Source organism: Somniosus microcephalus, chromosome 16 (genome assembly GCF_052327205.1).
Source record: "Somniosus microcephalus isolate GS21.2 chromosome 16, FLI_Smic_1.0, whole genome shotgun sequence".
NCBI lineage: Eukaryota > Metazoa > Chordata > Chondrichthyes > Squaliformes > Somniosidae > Somniosus > Somniosus microcephalus.
Window position 1 is genome coordinate 102,859,866 of NC_141002.1, and position 23,341 is coordinate 102,883,206.

Sequence of the window (23,341 nt, forward strand, 5' to 3'; positions counted from 1 at the left end):
GGGTCAGAAGAGAAGGGGGGGTTAGAGAAGAGGGAGGGGGGTCAGAGAAGAGAGAGGGGGGAGGGGGGTCAGAAGAGAGAGGGGGGAGGGGGGTCAGAGAAGAGAGAGGGGGAGGGGGGTCAGAAGAGAGAGGGGGGAGGGGGGTCAGAGAAGCGAGAGGGGGGAGGGGGGTCAGAAGAGAGAGGGGGGAGGGGGGTCAGGGGGGAGGGGGGTCAGAAGAGAGGGGATAGGGGGGTCAGGGGGGAGGGGGGTCAGAGAAGGGAGGGGGGATCGGGGGGGAGGGGGGGTCAGAAGAGAGGGGGGATGGGGGGTCAGAGGGGAGGGGGGTCAGAGGGGGGTCAGAAGAGAGGGGATAGGGGGGTCAGAGGGGGGAGAGGGGTCAGAGAAGGGAGGGGGGGGGTCAGAAGAGGGGGAGGGGGGGGTCAGAGAAGAGAGGGGGGGGTCAGAGAAGAGAGGGGGAGGGGGTTCAGAGGGGAGGGGGTTCAGAGGGGAGGGGGTTGGGAGGGGGGTCAGGGGGGAGGGGGGTCAGAAGAGAGGGGGGATGGGGGGTCAGAGGGGAGGGGGGTCAGAAGAGAGGGGATAGGGGTGTCGGGGGGGAGGGGGGTAAGAGAAGAGAGGGGGGGTAAGAGAAGATAGATGGAGTAAGAGAAGAGAGGGGGCTAAGAGAAGAGAGGGGGGTAAGAGAAGAGAGGGTGGGGGGGTAAGTGAAGAGAGGGTGGGGGAGAAGAGGGGTTGGGGGGGAAGAGGGGTTGGGGGGGAAGAGGGGTTGGGGGGGAAGAGAAGAGAGGGGGTGGGGGAGAAGAGAGGGGGTGGGGGGGAAGAGAGGGGGGTGGGGGGGAAGAGAGGGGGTGGGGGGGGAAGAGAGGGGGGTGGGGGGGAAGAGAGGGGGGTGGGGGGGGAAGAGAGGGGTGGGGGGGAAGAGAAGAGAGGGGGGGAAGAGAGGGGGGTGGGGGGGAAGAGAAGAGAGGGGGGTGGGGGGGAAGAGAAGAGAGGGGGGTGGGGGGGAAGAGAAGAGAGGGGGTGGGGGGGAAGAGAGGAGAGGGGGGTGGGGGGGAAGAGAGGAGAGGGGGTGGGGGGGGAAGAGAAGAGGGGGGTGGGGGGGGAGAGAGAGGGGGGTGGGGGGGAGGAGAGGGGGGTGGGGGGGAGGAGAGGGGGGTGGGGGGGAGGAGAGGGGGGTGGGGGGGAAGAGGAGAGGGGGGTGGGGGGGAAGAGAGGGGGGGGGGAAGAGAAGAGAGGGGGGTGGGGGGGAAGAGAAGAGAAGAGGGGGTGGGGGGGAAGAGAAGGGGGGGAAGAGAGGGGGGTGGGGGGGAAGAGAAGAGAGGGGGGGAAGAGAGGAGAGGGGGTGGGGGGGAAGAGAGGAGAGGGGGTGGGGGGGAAGAGAAGAGAGGGGGGTGGGGGGGAAGAGAGGAGACGGGGGTGGGGGGGAAGAGAGGAGAGGGGGGTGGGGGGGAAGAGAAGAGAGGGGGGGTGGGGGGGAAGAGAAGAGAGGGGGGTGGGGGGGAAGAGAAGAGAGGGGGGTGGGGGGGAAGAGAAGAGAGGGGGGTGGGGGGGAAGAGAAGAGAAGAGGGGGTGGGGGGGAAGAGAAGAGGGGGGGAAGAGAGGGGGGTGGGGGGGAAGAGAAGAGAGGGGGGGAAGAGAGGAGAGGGGGGTGGGGGGGAAGAGAGGAGAGGGGGGTGGGGGGGAAGAGAAGAGAGGGGGGTGGGGGGGGAAGAGAGGAGACGGGGGTGGGGGGGAAGAGAGGAGAGGGGGGTGGGGGGGAAGAGAAGAGAGGGGGGTGGGGGGGAAGAGAAGAGAGGGGGGGGAAGAGAGGGGGGTGGGGGGGAAGAGAAGAGAGGGGGGTGGGGGGGAAGAAGGGTGGGGGGGAAGAGAGGAGAGGGGGGTGGGGGGGAAGAGAGGAGAGGGGGGTGGGGGGGAAGAGAAGAGAGGGGGGGAAGAGAGGGGGGTGGGGGGGAAGAGAAGAGAGGGGGGTGGGGGGGAAGAGAAGAGAGGGGGTGGGGGGGGAAGAGAGGAGACGGGGGTGGGGGGGAAGAGAGGAGAGGGGGGTGGGGGGAAGAGAAGAGAGGGGGGTGGGGGGGAAGAGAAGAGGGGGTGGGGGGGAAGAGATGAGAGGGGGTGGGGGGGAAGAGAAGAGAGGGGGGTGGGGGGGAAGAGAAGAGAGGGTGGGGGGGAAGAGAAGAGAGGGTGGGGGGGGAAGAGAAGAGGGGGGGAGAGAGGGGGGTGGGGGGGGGAAGAGAAGAGAGGGGGGGAAGAGAGGGGGGGAAGTGTGAGGGAGGGGGGGAAGTGTGAGGGAGGGGGGGGGGAAGTGTGAGGGGGGGGAAGAGTGTGGGGGGGGAGGTGTGAGGGAGAGGGGGGGAGTGTGAGGGAGAGTGGGGGTAGAGTGTGAGTGAGGGGGGGGAGTGTGGGAGGGTGAGGGGGGGGAGTGTGAGGGGGGTTGAGTGTGTGTGTGGGGGGGTGAGTGTGTGGGGGGAGAGTGTGAGGGGGGAGAGTGTGAGGGGGGTGAGGTGTGGGGGGGGAGAGTGTGAGGGGGGGGAGTGTGGGGGGGGGGAGTGTGAGGGGGGGGAGAGTGTGAGGGGGGGGGAGTGTGTGAGGGGGGGGTGTGTGTGGGGGGGAGAGTGTGAGGGGGGGGAGTGTGAGGGAGGGGGGGGAGTGTGGGGAGAGGGGGGGGAGTGTGTGGGGAGAGGGGGGGGGGAGTGTGGGGGAGGTGTGAGGGTGGGGGGGGGGGAGTGTGAGGGTGGGGGGGGGGAGTGTGAGGGAGGGGGGGGGGGGTGTGTGGGGGGGGGGGGGGAGTGTGGGGAGGGGGGGGGGGTGTGAGGGAGGGGGGGGGAGTGTGAGGGAGGGGGGGGGAGTGTGAGGGAGAGGGGGGAGTGTGAGGGAGAGGGGGGAGTGTGAGGGAGAGGGGGGTAGTGTGTATTTATAAACTCAGGGATATACCTGTTTATACACTGTATGAATGGAACCGCGATTATGTGTTCAACCATGAATGTATTTTGATGCTTTGGCAACATAGGATGTACCTTATCATGCCAATAAAGCGATTTGTATTGTATTGTATTGGGTGGGGGTGGGGGGGAAGAGAAGAGGGGGTGGGGGGGAAGAGAAGAGAGGGGGGTGGGGGGGAAGAGAAGAGAGGGGGTGGGGGGGGAAGAGAGGAGAGGGGGGTGGGGGGGAAGAGAGGAGAGGGGGGTGGGGGGGAAGAGAAGAGAGGGGGGTGGGGGGGAAGAGAAGAGGGGGTGGGGGGGAAGAGGGGGTGCGGGGGGAAGAGAGGGGGGTGGGGGGGAAGAGAGGGGGGTGGGGGGGAAGAGAGGGGGGTGGGGGGGAAGAGAGGAGAGGGTGGGGGGGAAGAGAAGAGAGGGTGGGGGGGAAGAGAAGAGGGTGGGGGGGGGAAGAGAAGAGGGGGGGGAAGAGAGGGGGGTGGGGGGGAAGAGAAGAGAGGGGGGGAAGAGAGGGGGGTGGGGGGGAAGAGAAGAGAGGGGGGTGGGGGGGAAGAGAAGAGAGGGGGGTGGGGGGGAAGAGAAGAGAGGGGGGTGGGGGGAAGAGAAGAGAGGGTGGGGGGGAAGAGAAGAGAGGGGTGGGGGGGAAGAGAAGAGAGGGTGGGGGGGGAAGAGAAGAGGGGGGGAAGAGAAGAGGGGGGGGGAGAGAGGGGGGTGGGGGGGGAAGAGAGGGGGGTGGGGGGGGGGAAGAAGAGAGGGGGGGAAGAGAGGGGGGTGGGGGGGAAGAGAAGAGAGGGGGGTGGGGGGGAAGAGAAGAGGGGGTGGGGGGGAAGAGAAGAGGGGGTGGGGGAAGAGAAGAGAGGGGGGTGGGGGGGAAGAGAAGAGAGGGGGTGGGGGGGGAAGAGAAGAGAGGGGGTGGGGGGGGAGAGGAGTGGGGGGGGGTGGGGGGGGATGAGAAGAGAGGGGGGTGGGGGGGAAGAGAAGAGAGGGGGGTGGGGGGGAAGAGAAGAGAGGGGGGTGGGGGGGAAGAGAAGAGAGGGGGGTGGGGGGGGAAGAGAAGAGAGGGGGGGAAGAGAGGGGGGTGGGGGGGAAGAGAAGAGAGGGGGGTGGGGGGGAAGAGAAGAGGGGGTGGGGGGAAGAGAAGAGAGGGGGGTGGGGGGGAAGAGAAGAGAGGGGGTGGGGGGGGAAGAGAGGAGAGGGGCTGGGGGGGAAGAGAGGAGAGGGGGGTGGGGGGGAAGAGAAGAGAGGGGGGTGGGGGGGAAGAGAAGAGAGGGGGGTGGGGGGGGAAAGAGAGGGGGGTGGGAGGGAAGGGTGGGGGGAGGGGGTGGGGAAGGGGGGTGGGGGGGAGAAGAGAGGGGGTGGGGAGGAGAAGAGAGGGGGTGAGGGGGTAGACAAGAGAGGGTGGGGGGGTAAGAGAAGAGAGGGTGGGGGGTTAAGAGAGGAGGGGGGGATAAGAGAGGAGAGCAGGGGGGATAAGAGAGGAGAGCAGGGGGGTAAGAGAAACATAGAAGATAGGAGCAGGCCATTCGGCCCCTCGAGCCTGTTCCGCCATTCAATGAGATCATGGCTGATCATCCACATTCAGTACCCGGTCCCTGCCTTCTCTCCATACCCCTTGATCCCTTTAGCCTTAAGAAATATATCGAACTCCTTGAATATATTTAATGAATTGGCCTCTACTGCCTTCTGTGGTAGAGAATTCCACAGGTTCACCACTCTCTGGGTGAAGAAATTCCTCCTCATCTCTGTCCTAAATGGCTTACCCCTGAAGTGGTGGGGGGTGGTTAAGAGAAGTGGTGGGGTGGGGGGGGGGGGGGTTTAAGAGAAGAGAGGGAGGGGGGTAAGAGCACTGTAGCTGCTGGTCTGCCAGTCTGGTTCACTATAGCCAGGCTAGACACTGGTGACGATGTCTGGGCAAATTTCAATCCCTCTGCCGAGGAGAGAGCTCTGTGCTTGGTTGCACTTGCATGGCTCCTCTCTTCGCTGTGTTTTTAAATAAAAAGGAAGGGAGGTGAAAAATAGTGCAATTAAGAAATTAAAGCAGAGATTGCTGCAGCAGGTCTGTCAGCTGCTGTTTTTCTGTAATGTTTCTCTTTTAGCTGTTTCGTTACTGAAGAACAATCTATGCCCAAAACATTAACCGGCCTTTTCACTTTGTAGATGCTATCAAACCTTTTTATTTCCAGAATTTTCCAACAGTGCCTTGTTTAAACATTTTAAATTAATTGCACATGGGGTTAAAAAGTGTCTGGGAGCTCCAAGTGACTCTCCACAGGCACTTTTTACACCTGGTTCGACACTGGACCCGATTTGCAGTCAGAACAGAAGTGGCTGTCAGACTGGCCCCTTCCAGGGAGTCTTGCTCACTACAGTCTGGAATTAGATATTGCTGTGCGTCTGGGTTTAGCGTCTGAGCGAAGCGGAAATCACCACATGCTAAAGTTGTAGTTTAAACATACTGTGCGACATGAGTACACAAGCTTTATTCTGGAGTGTGCTCTGGTGCTTCAGGGCATGTACAAAGTTTAAACCAATGGTCCCAAATACTTGCATAGATCTCGAGTTGTGACGTTAACAGATCTGATTTAGGATCTATCCAGCAATGAGGGAACAGCGTTAAGAACAGACCTTTCCACAACCCCAGGAGGCCCACTAAATTTAAACAGGGCAAACCAATAAATAGAAAATATAATTGCAGGTAGAACCGAGTTGTGCGGGCTTAGTAGACCAGGTCGCTGGGGATTGGGGTCCGCATGTGACCCTGGTTGGACCCCCCTGCCCAGTGACTCCAGCAATACACTTGCTGTTTTTGGGTCATACTTTAAGTCATGAAAGTAAAATGTCTTCCTCTCCAAATGAAACACTACAGGGATATTTAGCCAGAAGAGTTGGGTGTAAGTTTACAGAACTGTACACAACTAGTAAGACCAAACTCTGTTAATTCTGGTTGTCGCTCCCTGTATTCATTTACGTTGTAATTTTGCTTTACTGCAAAGCGGTTTATGCAATAGTGCTAAAGTTGCAGTATAAATCTGGAGTCGAGCCGAACCTGACTGGAGAGTAGTGGCGTGAGACCCCCTGGAGGATCCACTCTCCCACCACTTGTGTTTAATTCTGCATACAGTACAACTCCAGTGTCGTGGCAAAGCTGGTTCAAAAAGTGCTCAGTGATTTGATTTAACTGCTTAGAGTACAGGCACTGACATCTGTGCTTTCTAAACAGTTAGCATTTTCTGTATGCGTGGGTAAGAGATTTTGAAGTCCAGCCTTATTGTAAAAATGGGGATTCTGTGGCAAGCTGACAATACAGACTAAAAAAACCATTAAATTAGAAAAGGTACAGAGAAGAGCAACAAGACTGATCTCAAGTATAAAGAGGATGAGGTATGAACAAAGCCACTAGTTTATGGTGGCTGAATAAATCAAACTCGACTTTGAAAGTCCGGTAATCCCATTTAATCAGAGAATTCTTTATCCCAGTGATGCTGTAATTTGATCCATTTTTCTGTGAAAACTGAACCAGTCAGCTGGATTGATGAATATTTAAAATAATCTGCCGAGCAGGTTGATGAAACAAAATAGGGCTGTTCAAAGTGTAGTTGGATGGTATAATAGTAAGGATGACAGCCGTACTGGGTTGTGCTTCGCTGTGCCGAATAACCTTATCTTTGAGTTTTCTTTTCAAGTACAATGAAACAAATTCATAACTTTCATCTCTTTATGGTTTTGCCATTGATATATTATTTGTTACAACATTTTAAAAGTTAGCATATCTCCAGTATTGCTCATTGGCTGATGCGGTTTTATAAGAAAAGGAGTGTGTGCATTACTTTGTTTAATATTTTCTGCTAAGATGGAACTTTAATCTCTTTAAGACCAAAAATGCAATTGTTAGAAAGCATAGACTGAAGTCAAAGAATGTTCAGTCGTTTTCTCAGAGAGCTTCCTTGATTAGAATATGGTTGCAATTGAGAAGCACCCAGCATTTCAGATTAATTTGCATATGTAACAAAGTGTCTTGCACGAAAAGAACTACTTTTATATTAAAATATGTAGATTATTTAATTATATTTAACTATATTTTATACTTTCCTATGCAACTTGTTGACTGCATTTTATTTTTTTGGATGCATTTGGTCGCCCTGCTACACTGCCTTCTGAGGTCGGCACTGATACAGCTTAATGTTGGTGTAATTCTTTGCCGAAACGGTTTATAGTACAGTAGCTACTTCTAGCAGCACAGTTCCGGCTCCCTCTGAGTGGCATTGGTAAAGTGCAGCACAAATTATCACTTTAAAGCGTAGCTGTTGAGTATTGAGAATTGGCACCCTTAGGAGAGGAGAGAAAATTAGCAAAAGTAACGAGAACAAGTCTGACCAGCAGTAATAGCACAAAGTGGATATTTGAAAGTACGTGCAACAATCAAAAAATTGTTCTTTGCAATTGTACGTTATTTTTAAAGCCTACTAGGTTGTATTTACACAAATACTACTTATTGTATCTCGCATTCTGATTTTTAGAAATATCTACTCCTTTTTCATACGATTTTGTATGTGTGTTTCTTGCTAGATGGGAAATGTGACTAATATTTTCATGTTGGATTTTTTTTATGTTCCACTTATTAAATAAACGAAGGCGTGCACTTTGGCACAGGAGCTGGCCTAGAATGGATGGTTGTCAATCTTAAGCAAATGCCACAGTGTAGGGGTGCTTCATTATGTTGTAACTTGGTAGAATTTTTCAGTGTGGATACCATATTAGAGCTTTTGTGTTCTTTTCTCTCTACAGTGATCTGTCCCTGCTATAGATGAGTTTGTGACTGCAGAGCCTTTGGTCGTGTGTGTGATGAGTATGTTAGGTTGGCCATGGTCCTCAATTCATTGCTGAAGCTGGTTCAGAGGCAGACCTACACCTGTCTGTCCCATCGATACGGCCTTTACCTCTGCTTTGGAGGGTTAGTGCTCATGATTGTGTCTGCATTTCAGTTTGGCGAGGTAAGTAACTTGTCAAATAAAATATAAATAATAAACCTTAAACTACTCTGTGCAAATTTGGCTGAATATATCTCCAAGTATAATTCTGTAATTTTTCTAAAGGTGCTATGTTCACAATTGGTTATTACAGGTGCAGCATCTAGTTTAGAAAGATGATGCATACACCACGAATCAGCTCAAACATTCCCACCCACCCTTGTTCTCATAGATCGAGTATGATTTTTATTATAATAAGCAAAGGTAAATATTAAGAATGTCACTCAAATAAAGATAATTCTTACCTAAATATCCAGTTTGGCTGTTTGGAGTATTACATTTTCTGTTGCGGTTTTTGCACCTGAATATATTGATACTGTGATGCTGTAATTCGGTAATTTATTTTACAGTTGTAAATAGATTTGTTGTAGCAATTTAGCATAGAAATGTGGATTTTAAAATGTTCTGTGAATGTGGTTTATGCACCCCCAGGCCCAATACTATCATCTCCCTTTTAGTTTGTCCCCTTTTAGTTTGTCAAGCTAAGCGAGATGCTAAATGAACCCATTTGTCAATATTTGCATTTGAACTTTTGTATATTTGAAGTTTAGTTTTCTCCCGATCATTAAGTAGCCCATAAACTAGAATCATGAGCTTTTCATAATTGTGAATTTAAAAGGATTCCCAACAGTTCTGATGAAAGGTCATTGACCTGAAACGTTAACTCTGTTTCCCCTCTCCACAGGTGCTGCCTCACCTGCTGAGTATTTCCAGCATTTTCTCTCTCTATTTCAGATTTTCAGCATCCGCAGTATTTTGCTTTTGTATTGGGCCACTTATGACTTACAGTATCTTGAACATAACTCCCCAGAATAACTAATACAAAAGCAAAATACTGTGGATGCTGGAAATCTGAAATAAAAACAGTAAATGCTGGAGACACTCAGCAGGTTGGGCAGCATCTGTGGAGAGAGAAACAGAGTTAACGTTTCAGGTCAATGACCCTTCATCAGAACTGGAAAGAGCTGGAGATGGAACAAGTTTTTAGGCAAGTGCAGGGGCAGGGAAAGGGGGGAGGGGAGGAAAGAACAAAAGGGAAGGTCTGTGATAGGGTGGAAGGCAGGAGAGATTAAGAGATGGTGCAAGGCAAAAGGAGATGGTAATGGGACAAGTTAAACAAAAGATGGCTCTAGATGGAGTGTAAATGGCACTGGCAGAATGAAAGACAGCTGCCATGTGGGAGAGAGAAAAAAAAAATGGGGGGAAAAAGGATAGGAGCAGAGGTTATGGTCTGAAATTGTTGAACTTGATGTTGAGTCCAGAAGGCTGTAAAGTGCTTCATTGGAAGATGAGGTGCTGTTCCTTGCGCTTACGCTGAGCTTCCGTGGAACAGTGAAAGAGGCCGAGGACGGTGAGGTCTGAGTGGGAGTGGAGCAGAGAATTAAAGTGACAGGCGACCGGAAGCTCGGGGTCACCCTTACGGACTGAACGGAGGTGTTCCACAAAGTGGTCACCCAATCTGCGTTTGGTCTCCCCAGTGTAGAGGAGACCACATCGTGAGCAGCGAATACAGTATATTAAATTGCAGGAAGTACAAGTAAATCGCTGTTTCACCTGGAAGGAGTGTTTGGGGCCCTGGACAGTGGGAAGGGTGGAGGTAAAAGGATATGTGTTGCATCTCCTGCACTTGCACGGGAAGGTGCCGGGCGAAGTTTTGAAAAAGGGTTTCAACCCGAAACGTCAACTCTAATTTCTCTCCACGGATGTTGCCTGGCCTGCTGAGTTTTTCCAGCATTTTCTGTTATTTCGGATTTCCAGCATCTGCAGTATTTTGCTATCGTCAAAGGGGGAGGGGTGTTGGGGGTGATAGAGGAGAGGACCAGGGTGTCGTGGAGGGAGCGGTCCCTTCGGAATGCTGAAAGGCGAGGGGAAGATGTGTTTGGCGGTGGGATCATGCTGGAGATGGTGGAAATGGCGGAGGATGATCCGTTGAATGTGGAGGCTGGTGGGGTGAAAGGTGAGGACAAGGGGAACCCTATTGTGTTTCTGGGAGGGAGAGGAAGGGGTGAGAGCAGAAGTGCGGGAAATAGAATGGACACGGTCAAGGGCTGTGTCAACCACAGTAGAGGGGAATCCTCAGTTGAGGAAAAAGGAAGACATGTCGGAAGCACTGGTATGGAAGGTGGCGTCAGAGCAGATGCGGCGGAGACGGAGAATGGAATAGAGTCCTTATAGGAAGCGGGGTGGGAGGAAGTGTAGTCCAGGTAGCTGTGGGAGGCAGTGGGCTTGTAGTGAATGTTTATCAATAACCTATCCCCAGAGAAGTCGAGGAAGGGAAGAGTCGGAGATGAACCATCTGAAGGTGAGGGAAGGGTGGAAATTGGAAGCAAAATGAATTAAATTTTCTAGTTCAGGGCGAGAGCAGGAAACGGCACTGATACGGTCACCCGAGTATCGGAAAAAGAGGTGAGGGAGGGGACCTGAGTAGGACTGGAACAAAGAATGTTCCACATACCCCACGAAAAGGCAGGCATAGCTGGGAACCATGCAGGTTCCCATAGCAACACCTTTTAATTTGGAGGAAGTGAGTGGCGTCAAAGGAGAAGTTGTTCAATGTGAGAACAAGTTCAGCCAGGCGGAGGAGGGTGGTGGTTGGGGACTGGTTGGGCCTCTGTTCAAGGAAGAAGCGGAGCTTCCTCAGGCCATCCTGGTGGGGATGGAGGAGCAGAGGGATTGGACGTCCATAGTGAAAAGGAGATGGTTGGGGCCAGGAAACTGTTAGTGATGGAAGACGTCGGAAGAGTTGCGGATGTAGGTGGGAAGAGACTGGACAAGGAGAAAAAAGAGTTGAGATAGGAAGAGATAAGTTCCGTGGGGCAAGAACAGGCTGAAACGATGGGTCTATCGGGGCAGTCCTGTTTGTGGATCTTGGGAAGGAGGTAGAAGCGGGTTGTGCGGGGTTGGGGAATTATGAGGTTGGCAGCCGTGGAGGGAAGATCTCCAGAGGAGTTGAGGTCAGTGACGGTCTTGGAAACGGTGGCTTGATGTTCGGTAGTGGGGTCATGGTCCAGGCGGAGGTGTCGGAGAGTTGGCGCTCAGCCTCCGCTAGGTAGAGGTCGGTTGGCCAAACAACAACAGCACCACCCTTGTCAACAGGTTCGGGCTGGATCTGAGAGAATGGAGTGCTGCAAGTTCAGGGGGAGGTAGGTTGGAGTGAGTGAGGGGAGCAGAGAAATGGAGACGGCTCATGTCACGCCGGCAGTTTGCAATGAAAAGATCTAGAGCGGTTAAGAGGCCAGAGGGAGGGGTCCAGGTAGAACGAGAATTCTGAAAACGGGAGAAAGGGTCAAACGTGCGGGGGGAAGACTGCTGGACAAAGAAGTGGGCACGGAGACGAAGGCGGCGGAAAAGAGCTCAGCATCGTGCCGAGCTCGAAATTCATTGAGATGGGGGCGTAAGGGGATGAAGCTCAGGCCTTTGCTGAGGACTGATCGTTCGGGGTCAGAGAGGATAGTGGAAACACGGCAGGGGGTGAGATTGGAAGAAGGGATGGGGTCAGAGGAAAGTGAAGGGGAAGGTGGTTCCGGAGGGGTGTTGGTGTCCAAGAGTTGTTGAAGCTTGTGATCCTTGACAGCTGAAAGGAAGAAAAAAGTTTTTTGTTTGGCAGCTGTCTCTCATTCTGCCAGTGCCATTTACACTCCATCTAGAGCCATCTTTTGTTTCCTAACTTGTCCCATTACCATCTCCTTTTGCCTTGCACCATCTCTTAATCTCTCCTGCCTTCCATCCTATCACAGACCTTCCCTTTTGTTCTTTCCTCTCCTCCCCTCCCCCCTTTCCCTGCCCCAGCACCTGCTTCAAAACCTGTTCCATCTCCAGCTTTTTCCAGTTCTGACGAAGGGTCATCGACCGGAAACGTTAACTCTGTGTCTCTCCACAGATGCTGCCTGACCGGCTGAGTGTTTCCAGCATTTTCTGTTTTTATCCCCAGAATAACTGTTCTTGCATCCCTTTGAAAATACTGAGGTGTAACTAGTGGGGTACTGCAAGGATCAGTGCTTGGGCCTCAGCTATTCACAATCTACATCAATGATTTGGATGAGGGGACCAAATGTAATATATCCAAGTTTGCTGATGATACAAAGCTGGGTGGGAATGTAAGTTGTGAGGAGGATGCAAGGAGGCTTCAAGGGGATCTAGACAGGCTAAGTGAGTGGGCAAGAACATGGCGAATGGAATATAATGTGGAGAAATGTGAAGTTATCCACTTTGGTAGGAAAAATAGAAAAGCAGAGTATTTTTTAAATGGAGAGAGATTGGGAAATGTTGGTGATCAGAGGGACCTGGGTGTCCTCGTACACGAATCACTGAAAGTTAACATGCAGGTACAGCAAGCAATTAGGAAATCAAATGGTATGTTGGCCTTTATTACAAGAGGATTTGAGTATAAGAGTAAAGACGTCTTACTGCAATTATATAGGGCCCTGGTGAGACCACCTGGAGTATTGTGTACAGTTTTAGTCTCCTTACCTAAGGAAGGATATACTTGCTATAGAGGGAGTGCAACGAGGGTTCACCAGACTGATTCTTGGGATGGGGGGATTGTCCTATGAGGAGAGATTGAGTAGACTAGGCCTATATTCTCTAGAGTTTAGAAGAATGAGAGGCGATCTCATTGAAACATACAAAATTCTTACCAGGTCTTAACAGGGTAGATGCAGGGAGGATGTTTCCCCTGGCTGGGGAGTCTAGAACCAGGGGTCACAGTCTCAGAATAAAGGATCGGCCATTTAGGACTGAGAGGAGGAATTTCTTCACTCAGGGCGGTGAATCTTTGGAATTCTCTAAGCATTTCAGTCATTGAGTATATTCAAGACAGAGATCGATCGATTTTTGAATAGTAAGGGATATGGGGATAGTGCAGGAAGGTGGAGATGAGGTAGAAGATCAGCCATGATCGTATTGAATGGCGGAGCAGGCTCGAGGGGCCGAATGGCCGACTCCTGCTCCTATTTCTGATGTTTTTATAACACACACTATTCTTTGAACCATTTTAGATGAATACAGGAACAGAGGAGATCTGCATTCCCAGTGCCTGTAGTGTTCGTTTGTAACACACAAAGATTGTGTTGCCTATCATTCACCCCATGTTTTCACATTTGAATATTAGCTCACTTTTATAATAAATTTAGAATTGAAAAGGGACACCTTGCTTTGTACTGTGATATCCAATTCTAATTATAGCGCAGAAAATGCTGGAGAACCTCAGCAGGTCAGGGCAGCATCTGTGAAGAGAGAAACAGAGTTAACGTTTCAGGTCGATGAACTTTCGTCGGAACGTTCTGACGAGAGATCATCGACCTGAAACCTTAACTCTGTTTCTCTCTCCACAGATGCTGCCTGACCTGCTGAGTTTCTCCAGCATTTTCTGTTTTTATTTCAGATTTCCAGCATCTGCAGTATTTTCTTTTTGTCTAATTATAGCTTCATGCTTTACAGGTAACAAAAAAAGGTTTAATACAGCTGTTCTTTGTGGCTTTCTTGATTTGCTGTTCAAATTACGTAACAGTACTGATTTTATCAGTTTTGATTGCTTTGCAGATCTCTACTGTTTTAAATTGGTTTTGGCCTCGGGTACACTGGAATGATAACCTATTAACATTGCTTTGGCTCCTGGTTTTATTACTGTCTTGATGCAGGACCTCTAAGGCTACAGCTTTCTACAGATTAGTAGCTTCTCAGCATATTCACAATACTTTACAATTTAGTGTTCCATTCTAGGTCTTTGTGTTCCACATGTCTGGAATAAAATCGCCTCATTTTAATCTGTTTTAGGAACAGCTGTAACCAATTCTGTTAATTTGAATGACATTGGGTAACCAATTACATCTCGGGGAAATGTTTAATTTGTTGCCCATGTATCTAGTAAGGTTAAACTTTGGTCCCTTAAGACTGTTCTTCTTAAGATGACATTGAACTGTACTGGAAAGTAATTTGTATGTTAATGAAGAAACAAAAAAAAATTCTAAATTTATTTTTAAATTTGATTATTCTTTCTAGGTTGTCTTGGAATGGAGCCGGGATCAATATCATGTCATGTTTGATTCTTATCGCGACAATGTAGCTGGAAAATCGTTCCAAAATAGGTAAAATACAGTAATCGCTCCCCAACCGCGGGGGCTACGTCCCTGAAAACCCCCGTGGTTGCTAAAAGCATGGTTGGCAAATATAAGACCCTATGGGGAAAAATGGGGTTAGGGAGAACGCGGCCGCAGTTAAACTCTTCAGAGCCTGTGTAAGTTGCTTCTTTTAATAAACACACAAAATACACAATGGCCCAGTAATTCCGTTCCAAACGCGTGAGTACGGTCGGGGTACTCGCGTCTGGCCGGAGGAAATGCCGGTTTTCAGCATGCACAGCGCGTGCGGGGAAAACCGGCAATTCCTGTCCTCTGAACGAAGGGGTTCAGAGGCACAGCGCGTGCGACTGCACAGGCAGCGCGTGCGCAGTGAACTTCGTCGATTTCATTCATGGATTCAGTGAGGTTAAGTCCTTACAACTTACACATTGAAAAAAGCATGTGTAAAGTTGCTCCAGAGGCTGCGGAGGAAGATATATTTTATTGTGGAGCTTCTGAAAGGCAATATTTTTGTTTGGGAAAAGGAGGAAAGTTATTTTAAGAAATGCTGAGGTAAGTTTTAAAGTTTAATTTTTTTTTTAAACGAGTTTTCAGTACTGTAGGTAGAAGGAGCAATTGTGGCTGTGTGAATTGAATTTGCTGTGTTTATTAAATGTGAAAATGACTTCTAAAATGAGTAATGTAAAATTTCCAACATTTTTCAGAAAGAAACTTTTCATCAGTAATATATTCTTTTAAGTAATTATGTATGTATGTCCGTATATATTCCTTTACGTATATGTATGTATATATTCCTTTACTTATGTGTATGAATGTATGTATTTAATTATGATTTTCCAATAAGTTACTTTCTCTGAAAGTCATAATTAAATACATACATTCATACACATAATAAAGGAATATATACATACATACATACAAAGGAATATATACAGACATACATACATAATTACTTAGAAACTTTTCATCAGTAATATATTCTTTTAAGTAATTATGTATGTATGTCCGTATATATTCCTTTACGTATATGTATGTATATATTCCTTATGTGTATGAATGTATGTATTTAATTATGATTTTCCAATAAGTTACTTTCTCTGAAAGTCATAATTAAATACATACATTCATACACATAATAAAGGAATATGTACATACATACATACAAAGGAATATATACAGACAGACATACATACATAATTACTTAAAAGAATATATTACTGATGAAAAGTTTCTTTCTTAAAAATGCTGGAGTCATTTTCACATTTAATAAACACAGCAAATTCAATTCACATAGCCACAATTGCTCCTTCTACCTACAGTACTGAAAACCCGTTTTAAAAAACAAAAATAAACTTTAAAACTTACCTCAGCATTGATGCGCTATCAATTACTGAGAAAGACTGGAAGTTAAGAGAGTAACAAACAGGCTTTTATTAGCTAAAGAACGAAGGCATGCCTCTAGTGGTCGACCGGTCCTGAATGCCTGGGGAACTGCAGAGCAGCCGCCTTTACCCAGACCCAGAAACCCCACAGTGCAGATAGAGGCCATTTCGGCCCATCAAGCCTGCACCGACACACACCCCACCCGATCCCCGTAACCCCACGTATTTAATCCCCCTAACACTAAGGGTCAATTTATCATAGCCAATCAACCTAACCCGCACATCTTTGGCATATGGGTAGAGCCAGGGGCGGAGCCAGCTGAGGCATGCACAGACAGGTACAACAATAGGCAAGAGTGAACAACAGTGGAGTGAACAACAGTGGTTTACCACAAGCACTTCTTAAAATAACTTTCCTCCCTTTCCCAAACACACATATTGCCTTTCAGAAGCTCCACGATAAAATATATCTTCCTCCGCAGCCTCTGGAGCAACTGTACTCATGCTTTTTTCATGTGTAAGTTGTAAGGACTTAACCTCACTGAAAGCATGAATGAAATCGGCGAATTTTACTGCGCATGCACTGCCTGTGCAGTTGCACGCGTTCTGCCTCTGAACCCCTTCGTTCAGAGGACAGGAAATGCTGGTTTTCCCCGCATGCGCTGTGCACGCTGAAAACCGGCATTTCCTCCGGCCAGACGCGTGAGTACCCCGGCCGTACTCGCGCGTTTGGAACGGAATTACTGGGCCAACATTTTACTTGTCAATAAAATGAAAAATTTAACAATTGCACGATTTGCCCCCTTGCATCTGCGACTGAGGGTCCAAGGAGGTGCATTGCGCAAGAGGTCATCGTCGTACGTATCCTCACACTGTATGAAGTGGTGGAAGGATTTCTGGCCACGTTAACGCTCCTTCCGTGACCATAACCATCTTCATACCAGCCATCAGGGCGGTTAGTCCTATGGCGTGAGGGTTTTACGGGCTCCCACAACCCATCTGAGGGGGGGCGGGCCACCCACACCCGCGGACGCAAGTATCCTGCTGGATGTCCACCCAGAATTTATAGTTGGAGCTCCGATTCCACTTGCCGGGACTGTCTGGAGCGGGGTTCGAAACCCTACTCCTGGCCCAGCGGCGGGGATGCTTACCGCTACGCAAAAGGCCAACTCCACGCAAAAGGTGACACCCATACGTTTCCTGCGCCTTTTCCCTCCCCGTGACTGGAGCCCTCTGCTGCCACTTGAAAGACCAAGCTATCATCTGTCCTTTTTGCGGAGCCTTGGACTTCTCATTACCAATGATGAGCAGGCGCTGCGCCTTCACCTCGTTGAGGAGATTGCTGAGGTCATCATCAGTTCAATTGTGAGTTCTTTTAATGCCGTGAATTGTGCTCATTCCAGCCATTTCATGTTGCTAATCGGAGTGGGCCTTTGGCGTAGCGATAGGATCCCCGCCGCTGGGCCAGACGGGGTAGGGTTTCGAACCCCGCTCCAGACAGTCCTGGCAAGTGGAGTCGGAGCTCCGGCTCTAAATTCTGGGTTGACATCCAGTGGGATATTTGCGTCCGTGGGTGTGGGTGGCCCCCCTCCTCGTATAGCTTGTGGGAGTCCGTAAAACCCTCCCGCCATAGGACTAACCACCCTAATGGCTGGTACAAAGATGGTTACGGTCACGGAAGGAGCGTTAATCACGGCCATAAATCCTTCCACCACTTCGTACAGTTCCCCAAAGGGAACAGTGTGAAGACACGTATGACGACGACGCTGCTAAATAAATAAATGGAATGAAAAAAATTCTTTCAGGGCTTTTAAAAGTCTTTAAATTGCTTTAATTCTGTTTAAAACTACTTCAGATTCTTCAAAATAATGTAAACGTTTTAAAAAGTTTATAAAAGTTACCAAAAGCTTCATAAAAATACCAAAAACCTATTTGAAATGCTGCTCGCCATGTAAAAATGCTTTGCAGCTTGTGAGAAACATTGGGGGCGTCTCCTATTAAACTGAGACCTCAAGGGGCGTGTCTCAGTTGCACAGCGCGCTCCAGGCTTCGCGCTGGCTGCACTCCTGGGCGGCGTGATGTCAGACGCTGCCCGGGATTCTTCTCTTTCAAACAGGAATTCCAGGCGTCCCTGGAGGTGAACGGCAGGCGTGTCGGGTAAGTGCAGATCGGGGGCTTGCACGCGCGGCAAGCCCCCGACCCGAATTTCTGCCCCAATAACCTAACAAAAACAATAAATGTTCAAATAACACAATTAAAAAAGATCAACTGGGTGGTTTCTTAAAGAATTCTGTGATGGATGGTTGACTCATTTTTTTTCTGAATATCTTTCTGGACCTGCTTGTATGGTCTCATTAAATCCTCCAAACCTCGCTTGAATTTTAAACTACGCTCCAAGAATGGGTCAATCTCCATAAAGAGGTCTGAGAGATTATTGGCAAGGAGCATTGCCTTGCTAAGGTTGGCACTTGTCATCTTCGACTTCTCCACCATATCCTTGTCTTCCTCCTCGTCCTCTGCCTCACTAGAATGCTGCATCAGCTCATCAAGGTCCTCCTCCGTCAACTCCTCGCCGTGCAACTCAAGGAGCACCTCGATGTCATCAGGCTCTATGTTGGCCAGCCCCTCGCCTCCCAAACGTCGCGCAACCTTCACAATGCGATCAACTTCATCGTCAACTGTAGGGAAGCCTCGGAAGTCATTCACTGCCTCCTCCCAAAGTTTACCCCAGCATGTGTTGATTGTAGCTCTCTTCAGTTCATCCATCGATTCTTTTATGTTGGTGATGCAGTCAGCGATGGTGTAATCCTTCCAACAAGCTTTCACCGTCAGTGTTGCGTCATCCTCCATAGCCTCCATCATGCGGTCAAAGCTGCGTCGTATGTAGCATACCTTGAAGGTGGCTATCACACCTTGGTCCATGGGTTGAAGGAGTGAAGTCGTGTTGGGAGGCAGGAAGATGACTTCAATATTAGGGTGGGGGAATTGGAGTGCCGGCGGGTGGCCGGGGGCATTGTCGAGGATGAGTAGGACCTTGAAGGCCAGATTTTCTCTCGCAAGACCGCTCCACGTCATGCACAAAACAGTTATGAAACCAGTCCATGAAGACTGCAGCAGTAACCCACGCCTTGCGGTTAGAACACCAAAAGACGGAGAGAGTTTTTGTTTTTGCCCTTCAGAGTGCGGAGATTCAGAGAGCGGTAGAGCAGCATCGTCTTCACTAAACAGTCCCCCTCGGCATTGGCACAAAGGAGAAGGGTCACCCTATCCTTGGCCACCTTGAATCCCGAAGCATGCTTCTCAGCCTTTGTGATGAAAGTTCGGGAAGGCATCCGCTTCCAGAAGAGACTAGTCTCATCCGCATTAAATACCTGCTCCGGCAGATAACCCTTCTCGGCGATCAACTTCTTCAGCTCCTCCGGGAACTTGGCAGCGGCCTCGTGATCGGCTGAGGCCGATTTCCCCACAACCTTGAGGTTAGTCAAGGCGAAGCTTTTCTTAATTTTCCAGCCAGCCCTTACTCGCTTGAAACTTTGTCATCTACACTTTCCCCGGCAGCCACAGTAAGATGCTTGTAGATACTAAGGGCCGCCTTACGTACCCATGCGGAATTAACATTCGCTTTTTTCTGGCTCTGGTCTTCCAACCAGATATTAAGTACCTTCTCCATTTTTTCAAGCTTATGGTCCCGTGGCATAAACGACACTTTAGCACTTTTCGAAGAGCCATCCGCAATACTAGCCCTTATCGACACCTCACTTTTTTTATGGTTCTAATGGTGGACTCGTTGACCCCCATTAGTCATCCAACAGCGCTGTACCTTCACCACGGGCAAGTCTATTAACGACATCTAATTTCCTATCTAAGGTTAGTACGTTCCTTGCCCTTTTCGCTATTGATTCACCTTTACCACTGAGATTACGCTTGGGGGCCATGATTAAGGGCTAAACGTTCACACACACACACACACACACACACACACACACACACACACACACACACACACACTCTGCAGGTACAGTATATCCACGAGTGGAGCGAGACCACGCCTGGTAGTAATTATGCTGAAAAGAACGGCGCGGGTGAATGCAGTCTCGTGTTTGGAAGCGCGACCCGTGAAACTTGAAAATTAAAAACCGCGTATACGCAAAATTCACTGCCACGGTTGGCAAAAATTGTCGCAGAGAGGAAACCGTGTATACGTGAAATCCGCGTATGGCAAAACCGCGGTTGGGGCGGGATTCCTGTACAGTTATTTTCAGACACTTGATTGCTGCTTTAGAAGATTGCAGATCGCAAATGCAAGGGTTGAGCTTGTTGCAATCTGCTTGAGGGGTCTCAACCCTGTAAAACCTGTTCCATATCTCTTGTCTATTTTAGGTAAGGGGTTTGTTAGGTGATTGGGCCATTGAGGGGCATGTCAGTTTGTTCTTTTGCTACTGCAAATAATGCACTTTCAGAAATCATGTTGTCCAGGTAAAAGTGCAGCTTTTCCAATAGGATTGTGTACAGGGAAGTGAATGTACACTTAGAGCCTAAATGCTTATATGGTATAAATAGGACCTTTAAAAGAAATACTTGCATTTATATAGTTCCTTTCACGACCTCAGAACGTCCCAAAACACTTTACAGCCAATGAAGGACTTTTGAAGTGTAGTCACTGTTGTAATGTAGGAAACACAGCAAGCTGCAATGTGATACTGACCAGACAATCTGTTTAAGTGATGTTGGTTGAGGGATAAGTATTGGCCAGGACACCGGGGAGAACTCCCCTGCTCTTCAAAAAAAAAAATGCCATGGTGTGGCAGAGCCATCAAGAGACATTGAATAAACTGTAATAATTCCTTTAGACACCCAGTGGTGCAGTTGTGAACTGCACCTTTTAAGCTGTGTGCAGCTTCTGGTATTTTCACGTGATGACGTCATGACGCCGATCACGTGACCCCCAGTTGGCACGGAAAACGTGATGACGTCAGTGGGCAGTTGGAAATGGCAGTTGGAAAGAGCTTTCTGAGAGAGGCTGTGAGGAGACACAGACCTGCTGACCTCTGTTCCTGTAAGTTAAAGTATTGAGTTCATTAAAGTTTGATTAATTCTTTTCACTGCGTTGGACTTCGTTTTTTGGGTAGGAACTCTACATTGGTGACCCCGAGCTCGTTGGACAACTTCGAGATATTCATGATGAATACGAACGCCGTTGCCCTTAAATTGCCGCAGTTCTGGGAACAGCAACCAGAAGCATGGTTTTTCCAAGCAGAAGCCCAGTTTGGTATCCGGGACATTACAGCAGATTCAACCCGTTATTATTACGTGGTTTCAGCTCTGGACAGTGCCACGGCTTCACGTGTCGTCAGCATCCTGGGGAATCCACCGGCAGAGGGGAAGTGCTCAGCTTTAAAAGAACGTTTACTACAAGTGTATGCTTTAACTAAGTCGGAACGGGCACGCAAGCTTATCGCAATGCCGGGTCTTGGGGACTCAAAACCATCAGAATTGATGAGCCAAATGCTCACGCTTTTGGGTTCGGAGCCCCAATGTTTTTTATTTCGAGAGCTCTTCCTCTGTCAGCTACCCGAGCCAGTTCAGGCAGTCTTGGCCAGTTCTACGATTACGGACTGTGCCGAACTGGCTGCGGAGGCAGATAAGTCTTTTATGGTCATACAGCAAAGTTGCGCAGCTACGAGGCCTCTTTCTCCTACGCGAGCAAAATCCAGCTCTCCTTCGTCAGGCTTATGTATGTACCACGCCCGTTTTGCCGTCAGGGCTCGACGCTGCCGTCCACCCTGCAGTTGGGTTGAAAAAAAGGCTCCAGCAGACTCTCAAGCCTCGAAGAAGACAGGGGGTGATAAACACACCCAGTTCACCATGGCAGTCGGTTCAGCAGGAAAACTCCTCTATGTTACTGATTCCGGAACCGGGCGACGATTCTTGTGTGATACTGGTTCTCAGTGCAGTATTTTGCCAGTTTCAAAGCTGGACCTACAATCCGGCAGTCACGGCCCTTCCCTTGTGGCAGCTCAATTAATGCAGCCGCTGTACGAAGCACTTAAAGGGAAGTCGGGTAAAGCGGTTATCATTTGGACACCACTGATGGACCGTTTCGGGTTATTGCACCAGGGGAGAAATATTTTACGATCAAAATAGGAGAAAATCGGATACCATCTCCATCGATCGACTTAAACCAGCCCATCTGGATTGGAGTGAACCGGTGGTTGTCGCTCAGCCGCCTCGCCGTGGACGACCGCCATTGGCTGCTAGACCAATCTTGAAGCGGCCTACTATTAAATTGCCTGCTTCGACGTCATCCTCATCTACACCTTCTGCTACGGTTTCCTCCACCCCAGATGTACCGCTTCAGACACAGCCAAATGTGGGCCCAGCTGATAACGATCCAGCGTCCGAAATTCGCAGTCGTTCGGGCAGAATAATTAAACCTCCTACACGTTTGATGCTGTCCGTTAAAGAGAATTCTGGGGGGGCGCCTGTGGCAGAGCCATCAAGAGACATTGAATAAGCTGTAATAATTCCTTTAGACACCCAGTGGTGCAGTTGTGAACTGCACCTTTAAGCTGTGTGCAGCTTCTGGTATTTTCACGTGATGACGTCATGACACCGATCACGTGACCCCCAGTTGGCACGGAAAACGTCATGACGTCAGTTGGCAGTTGGAAATGGCAGTTGGAAAGAGCTTTCTGAGAGAGGCTGTGAGGAGACACAGACCTGCTGACCTCTGTTCCTGTAAGTTAAAAGTTAAAGTATTGAGTTCATTAAAGTTTGATTAATTCTTTTCACTGCGTTGGACTTCGTTTTTTTGATAGGAACTCTCGTTCCTACAATGGTATCTTTTACATCCACTAGAGAGGGAAGGCGGGTCTTGGTTTAACGTCCCATTCAAAGGACGGCACCTCTGACAGTGCAGCACTCCCTCAGTACTACACCGAGTATCTGCTTAAAGTTTGTACTCCAGTCTCTGAAGTGGGACTTGAACCCACAAACCTCTGACTCCGAGGCGAGATTGCCACCACTGAGCTACGACTGACGCCTATTGCAATGTAAGGTGGCTTTGGCTTCACACCAATATATGCACAGTATAAATTGGCAGGCTTGGAGACCACATGGGTGGCTGGTACAGCAAATAAAGTTCACACTAGTGCAAATGGAGTTCTTGAGGGTGTGCCTAATGGTAGGAACAGAGAACAAGGAGTTTTGCTCAGCATTTGGCTGTGGTATTCCTGACATAGTAAGGAACAGCTGTTATCTCCAACTTATTAAGAAGTGTTAATTGTTGAAAGAATGCTTCAAGCAAGATATTCAGATTTATTAAAACTGAGCTTACAAAGTCAATTTTTCTGTACGTGCAGTTTCTTTACAGCTACTTTAGGGGGAGAAAAGCTTCTAGGTTGTACCATGTGTAGACTGCATATCCCATGGTTGCTTCCATAAACTGCCTCAACTGAAATATCAGGCTTAAAATGATTGGGTGACATGGCAGCACTTTTCAATTGAAGTAACAAAAGCACTGAAATGTCAGGCAATTGTTTGAATGCTTGGCAAAGTAGATTGCAGGATCTACTGTAAATGTAGTCTGTGTGATGTACTTCACAGTAAAGTTGTTTGGTTCTGCATCAACATACTTGGCAGACTTGCTCTTATTGAAAGTTGTAGTTAATTTGAATATCTTCTGTAAGTGTAAATTTAGATAATTGGTGGAGCGGAGTAAGAATGAAATATTTACTATTTTAACACCGTTTGTATGTACTAGGTTATGTCTACCAATGCCAATTGATGTGGTGTATACGTGGGTGAATGGTACAGACCCGGGTTTGCTAAAGGAACTACACGCAGTAAGGGAACAGATGAAGAAAGAACAGCGCACACTGAGGTGTGTTTTTCCTTTTAACATTTAAATATTTTTTGGC

General features: G+C 49.1%; 1 protein-coding gene across 3 annotated transcripts in view; it reads left to right on the forward strand.

Moving 5' to 3' along the window:
- Nucleotides 1–23,341, forward strand: part of gnptab (N-acetylglucosamine-1-phosphate transferase subunits alpha and beta) — a 122,520-nt gene that overhangs the window by 8,206 nt on the left and 90,973 nt on the right. For all 3 annotated transcript variants that reach the window (XM_086009603.1, XM_086009604.1, XM_086009605.1), the window contains exons 2-4: nt 7,719–7,924; nt 13,961–14,046; nt 23,185–23,304. In XM_086009603.1, the coding sequence (XP_085865729.1) occupies nt 7,796–7,924; nt 13,961–14,046; nt 23,185–23,304 (335 nt within the window). In that variant the 5' untranslated portion in view covers nt 7,719–7,795. The remainder of the gene's footprint in view (nt 1–7,718; nt 7,925–13,960; nt 14,047–23,184; nt 23,305–23,341) is intronic.